This window comes from Sinocyclocheilus grahami, unplaced genomic scaffold, assembly GCF_001515645.1.
Source record: "Sinocyclocheilus grahami isolate Dianchi unplaced genomic scaffold, SAMN03320097.WGS_v1.1 scaffold864.1, whole genome shotgun sequence".
In the NCBI taxonomy this organism is placed as follows: domain Eukaryota; kingdom Metazoa; phylum Chordata; class Actinopteri; order Cypriniformes; family Cyprinidae; genus Sinocyclocheilus; species Sinocyclocheilus grahami.
Genome location: NW_015506043.1, coordinates 209,905 through 217,825, shown reverse-complemented (window position 1 = coordinate 217,825; position 7,921 = coordinate 209,905). Strand labels below are relative to the sequence as shown.

Here is a 7,921-nt window from a genome sequence, read left to right as displayed (position 1 = left end):
CACACACACACACTCTCTCTCTCACACACACACACCCACACACACACACACACACGCACACCCCCACACACACACACACACTCTCTCTCTCTCACACACACACACACTCTCTCTCTCACACACACACTCTCTCTCTCACACACACACTCTCTCTCTCACACACACACTCTCTCTCTCACACACACACTCTCTCTCTCACACACACACTCTCTCTCTCACACACACACTCTCTCTCTCACACACACACTCTCTCTCTCACACACACACTCTCTCTCTCACACACACACTCTCTCTCTCACACACACACTCTCTCTCTCACACACACACTCTCTCTCTCACACACACACTCTCTCTCTCACACACACACTCTCTCTCTCACACACACACTCTCTCTCTCACACACACACTCTCTCTCTCACACACACACTCTCTCTCTCACACACACACTCTCTCTCTCACACACACACTCTCTCTCTCACACACACACTCTCTCTCTCACACACACACTCTCTCTCTCACACACACACTCTCTCTCTCACACACACACTCTCTCTCTCACACACACACTCTCTCTCTCACACACACACTCTCTCTCACACACACTCTCACACACACACTCTCACACACACACACTCTCTCACACACACTCACACAAACACACACACACACACACACACTCTCACACACACACTGCGTCTCTCGTTCCCATACACACCCTTCACTCATTCACGGGCGAATCTCATGCAAACGTGTTCCACCCCAAAATCACAAGAAATGATGATTGCATAAAGAACATGAAGCCTGTATAATTGTACCATTATAATTATTTTGCATTGCGACATTATTTTCATGTTACAAAAATGTTTAAATCTCCAATTCTCATTCCTGTAATGCACAAAAAAAGTCCCTTTATCATTACTGTAATGTCCAAAAATCAGCAAATCAGCATTAATTAAAGGTTGTAAAATGGTAGCGAGCTCACAAAGCATGCACATTGCATGGTCTTAATGGTCTTTAATCAAAATATATTTTCTTATTTTATATTTGATTCTGCGGTGAAATATAATCCAGTCATGTTCTTCTGTAGACTTAAACAATTAAATACCATCATATTTTTTGCATTACAGTAATGCATTACAGTAATTCTATTTTCATTGTCACGAAAACAGAATTTTAAAAATTGTCCTTAAAATAGTCATAATTTTCTTCAAGCAAAATATGTAAAGTATATTCTTTATTTATTTTTAATAAAAAAACAACAACATCTATGTTCTTCAAAAATGAGATCAATCATATCTTAGTGAGAATTTAGGGGAAAATGTGTTTAATTTTCTTGAAAATACAATAAAAAAAGCCCTTAATATATAAAATCATATATATATATATATATATATATATATATACTTTCTAAAAGATATATATATTTTTTATTTTAATATTGAAGTTAAAGACATGTTCTTTAAAAATTATTTAAAAATATTATCATAATAATGAGAATTAGGCAGAGATGTTTAATTGTCATGAAAATACAATAAAGTCCTAAAATGGGCATAATTTTCTTAATGCAAACTGTATGTTTTTCTTTTGATTTTGGTGTAAAGCATGAGCTGCTCTTGACCGGTTTGGTGAGATTCTGCCGTATAGATGTTAAACTGCTGTGTGAATGAGGCAGATGTCGAGTGATTCGGGAACTGAAGGAAAAATCCGTCCCGTCTGGAGCGACGTGACCCTCTCTCACGCCCCCGTGACCCCGCCTCATTTGCATACTAATCCCCGCCCCGAATGCCATCGCTGAGGTGCCACAGCAACAGGCTCCGCGATCATCATGGCTTCAGGGAGTTTTTGTTGCATCTTCATAACGTTAATCATCTCTGTCATATTCATAAATGCCAGGCTGTCACAGGCTTATATAATGTCATTTATTTAAATTTACTGCTCCGAAGCGCAGACGCAGCCTCGTCCCGCGGGACGCTCCGCAGAATCAGATCAGATTTGGTGGAAATTAATCACATTAAATCGTAGATTAAGCGATAATCCCCTCTGTAAGTGATTGGCATTGACCCGTTACCCAGAGATCAGTGCTTCTCAAGTACCCTGGTAAAGATGATAATACCATGCTATTGTGTAATCTTGTTATATATTAACCCAAAAACTCTCCTGATGAGTCCTTCAGCCAGACCGAGTTATTTTAGTATCACCGAGATGCTGTTATAGTTTTTATTAATATTTGTATTTTTATTTTTTAGTGATTTTGTGGTGCGTTTTTTGTTATTTTTATTAGGTTTTTTTTTAGATATCTATATCGTTTTTTTTATTCATTTTTATTTCGGTTTTAGTACATCAAGCTAAACTAAATGAAAATGAGAAATTATGCCTTGAGAACTAGCTGAAATAAAATATGTAATAAAATATTTAGTGTGATTGAGATACTACTATAGTTTTTATTATTTTTGTATCAGTTTTTTTCTGTTTTAATTAAAATTAAAGTTTTAGTAGAAACTTTACAAACTTATTTTTAGTAATAAAATGAAAGCATAGCTTTTGTTCATTTTTATTTCAGTTTTAGTACATCAAGCTAAACTAAATGAAAAATTGCAGCTAGCTGAAATAAACTAAATATTTTGAGATACTATTATAATTTTTATTAATATTTTGTTTGTTTTTATTTTTATATTTTTTGTTTTCATTTTAATTAAAAAAATTTTTAGTACATTTGTTTATTGATTTTTGTCATTTTTATAATTTTTTTTTAAAAATGTCTGTATAGTTTTTATTTATTTTTATTTCAGTTTTAGTTTATTACATCAAGCTAAACTAAATGAAAATGAAAAATTGCAGCTAGCTGAAATAAACTAAATATTTGATTAAATATTTTGAGATGCTATTATTATTTTTAATATTTGAATTCATTTTCATTTTAAAGTTTGTTTGTTTTTTTTGTTTTTTTTATATTTTTTATTATATTGTCTATTTTAGTTTATTTAATGTTTCATGCAACTGAAAACAAATTAATCGCATTAAATCATAGATTAAGCGATAATCCCCTCAGAGTGGCCCGGGGAGCTGTCCACCCCGTTACCCAGAGATCAGTGCAGCGTCCCTGGGGAAGAGCGCCGGGCGAGTCCCTGGATTAGGCCTCAAAATCACTCATTTCCATAATTACACTTTATTAATTGATATATTGGATGATGGTGATTCCAGAGTGTTTAGTGTGTGTGAGAGCATGTGTACATGTTTACTGACGGCCAGCTGTTTGGGATTTTTGTATTTTAAGAAGGGGAAAAGAACTGTACGGTAAAAGATCTGCCGCTATAGCGAGCATCAGAGCTTATATAATGTGAATTCATTCATTGATCTCTTTAAGCTCACAGTAACATGTCGTAACGCAGTCTACTAAGAAACATGCTTTTAACCCAAAAACCCCTGATTTTTCCTTTTAGCCAGACATATAGATGCATAACTTTGTGCTTTGTGTTAGTCCCACCAACAAACATGGTTGCTTTTTATGGAAATGGCTAATTACTTTATATCACGTGCATTAAATATAATAATGCAAAAAACAATTTTATTAAATATATTATTCATAATATTATTTAAAAATAAAATATACTGTGGTTAAAATATATGTATATATATTTTTATTTTATTTTAATATTTTTTCCTGTTTGAGAAGTGTGCAAGATAAAAATTAGCGTGTGCATAGTATGCTAAAAATCCCCATATATTATATTATACTTTCATATTATTTTGATCCAAATAATATCTGTCTCAGATATATAATTATATAAACATACGTGTAATATTGACAGTAAAAAGATATTTTTCAATTATTTTTGCTGTTTGTTTGCCCCACCAGCACTTACAATGCATTGTTGCTTTTAATGGAAAGAAAATAACTCGTTACTTTTAATTACTTTGCATTAAATCAAATAACACTTGCTCATTATTTTTCATGGATTTTCAAACGATCTATTTATGCATGCTTATTATTGTCCACAAACCCTTGCACAAGAGTTTGTGACCAAACTGAGGCCGAAAGTGCCAAAGTATATGAATTTTCAGTTAATAAATGAAGATGCATGCTAATGTTTACATGCACACACAAATAGTCTAACAAATGAGACTCTAAAACTAGCGTACTTTTTATTTTCATGGTATGGAAAGAATGAATCAGTGATTCATTAGAGCGGATCTTTTCGGTGTTTTTTTCTGTCTGGGTGAAGCGGTGCCTGTGTGTTTCGTAATGCATCGGTTCTTTCGTAACACAGGCATCTGTATTTTCCCTCAGGAATATTACAGTTGCACAACTCTAGCGGGTGAAATGAAGAGTGTTTCTTCAGAAAAGCAAAGTGTGTTGAATCAGAGTGATGTATTTTTAGGGAAAAGAGAGGAAAGGCTCGAAGCACAATGCAGACGCTCCGAAAAGATCGTCTAAAGCGAGGAGCGTCACGCTGGAGGACGAGGACTGGAAGAAGGCGGCGCTAGTCAGCGGATCCAATCTGACGCGCTCTGGAAGTGTTAAAGATCTCATATACAGGTTTGACGGGGCGCTGCCGAGCCTCGGCTCGCTGAAGATCAAAAGGCAAGACGTGAGCGCACGGGATTCTGGGAAAATGAGACCTGAAAGCACAGAGAGAGAGAAGAGCCAGAACCCGGTCTCTGGTGAACCGTCAGAACCGAAAGCACAAGAAGCCTCTGAGCAGGAACGTCACGGAGCAGAGAAGACGAGCGATGACGAGCAGAAGGCCCAGCGCAGTAAAGACAAGCCAGACGCTTCTGATCCCGGTCCGGTAAGTGGCCGAGGGATCTCGTATCGGACCCGGCGTCACGCTGGAGGACGAGGACTGGAAGAAGGCGGCGCTAGTCAGTGGATCCAATCTGACGCGCTCTGGAAGCGTTAAAGATCTCATATACAGGTTTGACGGGGCGCTGCCGAGCCTCGGCTCACTGAAGATCAAAAGGCAAGACGTGAGCGCACGGGATTCTGGGAAAATGAGACCTGAAAGCACAGAGAGAGAGAAGAGCCAGAACCCGGTCTCTGGTGAACCGTCAACACAAGAAGCCTCTGAGCAGGAACGTCACGGAGCAGAGAAGACGAGCGATGACGAGCAGAAGGCCCAGCGCAGTAAAGACAAGCCAGACGCTTCTGATCCCGGTCCGGTAAGTGGCCGAGGGCTCTCGTATCGGACCCAGAAAAAAAAATACAGGTAAAAAGCAAATACAGCTCAGTAAATACAATTAAGTAGCACATACTGTATATAATACACTGAATTAATAAAATTATAAATATTGTTATAGGTGATAAAAAAACAAGTGATTTGACCTTGTGCATGGTTTGTGTGCTTTAGATGTGCGTGTGTGTCTCTGAGTGTTTGTAACACAACATGCATATGATCTGCTGTAATAATCGGCGTTCGTGTTTTGATTTATGATTCAAACAGCAGCTCTGTCCTCACTCATTTATGACGCTGAGCTTGATTTTCGATGTTTGCTTTTCTTACCCAGCATTTCGGTCTAAATGGCGAGAAGCAGCACAGCAGTCCTCAGTCCGAGGACGAGCCCACGACCCCGAAAGTCCGTCCCAACCCCAAGTACCAGCTCTATCTGGGCTCCAACGGCACCAGCGGCTCCAACGGGGCCAACGGGACTCTGCTGAGGTTCAGTCCTGTGATCCGGGGGTCCATGGAGTCGCTGTCGTCCCGGGACGGGGACAGCATGTCCGACAGAGTGAGTGTGTGGCTGCTTATAGAAACCAGGATTAGTAGGCTATAGCTAACTAGAATTAATATTAGGGCTGTCAAAATGCCTGAAAAACTAAATTCGAATTTTGTACTGAAATATTAGCAAAATTCGAATTATATTAGAATTTGAAATGCATAATTTCAGTTAGGGTGAAGAAAAGCTTTTGGCTTCTCTCCTGAGGCCACAAGAGGGCGCATCATTCAAAGCATACGATAACATGACTATCTGTGAAAAAAGTGCATATGTTTAAAATAATGTTTATAAACCAATTATAATTAAGTTGCTTAAACAACTATAAACAAAACAGCATCATGTATGTATGCAGAGTTTAATACAAAGGGCCGAAAGCCAGTCACACAGAGTATATTTTTCATTTAAAAACACAAGTTGGGATGGAAAACAACCCTGCCATAAAGTCTCGAGATATGTTTTTTTTTTTTCCAAAGTTGAACTTGCATTAATTTTACATGGCTTTCTAAACATGCGGTTCCTTTGTGCAAGATGTGAGTGCAATGGTGATAGATGTCCCTCTAGAAAATGTGATAAATATGCGTTCTGTGTGAATGGCTTGGTTTCAGTTTTGATGTAAACAAGATCTTCTCCACATTGATGTTCTCTTTTCCCGCAATATCTGTAGTTAACAACGCAGCAGCGCCGCATCCAGTGTCTTCAACTGGAGAGGTTAACAAAAGCATTATAATGCACACCGTCATCGCATCTCGTGCACCGCTGATAAAGCTGCCTTCTTAACGCACAGCTAAAATTCGAATGCAAAAACGTTGTGGATTTTTATTTTAAATTCGACGAATATTCCAAATACGAATTTTTTTTGACAGCCCTAATTAATAGCACAAATGTTGTTAGTTGAAATGAAATAAGTTAATTGAAATACAAAAACTTAAATGCGTTTTATTTAACTTCGACTAGAGCTAAAACTGAAATAAAAATAGACATACTTTAAAAAAACGATAGACGTACTTTAAAAAAAACTAACAAAAATTAGAAACGCGCAACAAAATGAATAAAACTAACTAAAGAAAAAACGAAAACAGAAAATATAAAAATAAAAGCTATGAAAATAAGAAAATTCAAATATTAATAAAAACTATAATAATATCTCAATGAAACTAGAGTAACAGGAACCTAATGGTTTGTGTTTCAAAAAATAATTTAAATTAAAAAATCCTTTTTGCATTTAATAAAATTAATTATTTTTTTAAATGTAAATTTTTATAAGTAGTTAAATAGTTATTTTTATAATAATTATTATAAAATGTTATACTATTATTATATATATTATACATTTTTTAATAATAAATTTTTAAATAAAAAATATAAAAATATTTGTATCAGCAAAAATAAAATTATCAAATAATTACATAATTTTATATATATATATATATATATACACACACACATATATATATATATATATATATATTGCATGATTGGAATGTAACTTGATTATAATACAACAATTTAGTTTTAAGTAACTTTTTCTTTTATTATAGGAATTATTGATAATTATATTAATATATAAATTATATAAATATAAATAATGTATAGTCTAAAATAAATATAATAAATGATATAAATATATATTAATAATAATATGTGTTATGTATTTCTGACGTGATGTAAACAGTATGTCATGTTTATGTCTCTATATTCTTTCAGACGGGTGGCTTTGAAAGTCCTCCCCGAGTTTTCAACAGTCCGTATTCGATGCTCTCTCTGGACTACAATCCCTTCAGAGTGTGTGTGTGAGAGTGTGTCCCTCTAGTGGACAGAACATGTGTGTGTCCTACAGTCTCACATACAGCGCTTCACCCTCTTCAACAATGATCGGCTGCTTCTTTTACAATTATCATTGCTTTTATGACTTCATATGAATCCAGACTACGTGATATTTGTGTTGTGATTGTGTTGTAACCGGTCTGTCAGACACAGGAAGTGATGTCACCCACCGTCTCTGAGATGAACCTGTTCGGTCTGAACAGAAGCGTGAGTCCCGTTAACAGTCCGGCTCTGAACCAGCGCACACGAGTCCCTGGATACGACAGTCTGACCCGCAGACGAGACGTGAGTCTGTTACACAGCCAATAATACACGACATTTATATTACAATCAAATTATATATATATATATATATATATATATATATAGAGAGAGAGAGAGA

The 7,921-nt window shown here is 36.0% G+C and overlaps 1 protein-coding gene across 1 annotated transcript in view; it reads left to right on the top strand.

The window, feature by feature from the left end:
* Positions 1-7,921, top strand: part of LOC107563271 (cingulin-like protein 1) — a 62,836-nt gene that overhangs the window by 22,145 nt on the left and 32,770 nt on the right. The window contains exons 5-7 of the mRNA XM_016248087.1: positions 5,506-5,727; positions 7,420-7,494; positions 7,673-7,824. Of these exons, the coding sequence (XP_016103573.1) occupies positions 7,699-7,824 (126 nt within the window). The 5' untranslated portion in view covers positions 5,506-5,727; positions 7,420-7,494; positions 7,673-7,698. The remainder of the gene's footprint in view (positions 1-5,505; positions 5,728-7,419; positions 7,495-7,672; positions 7,825-7,921) is intronic.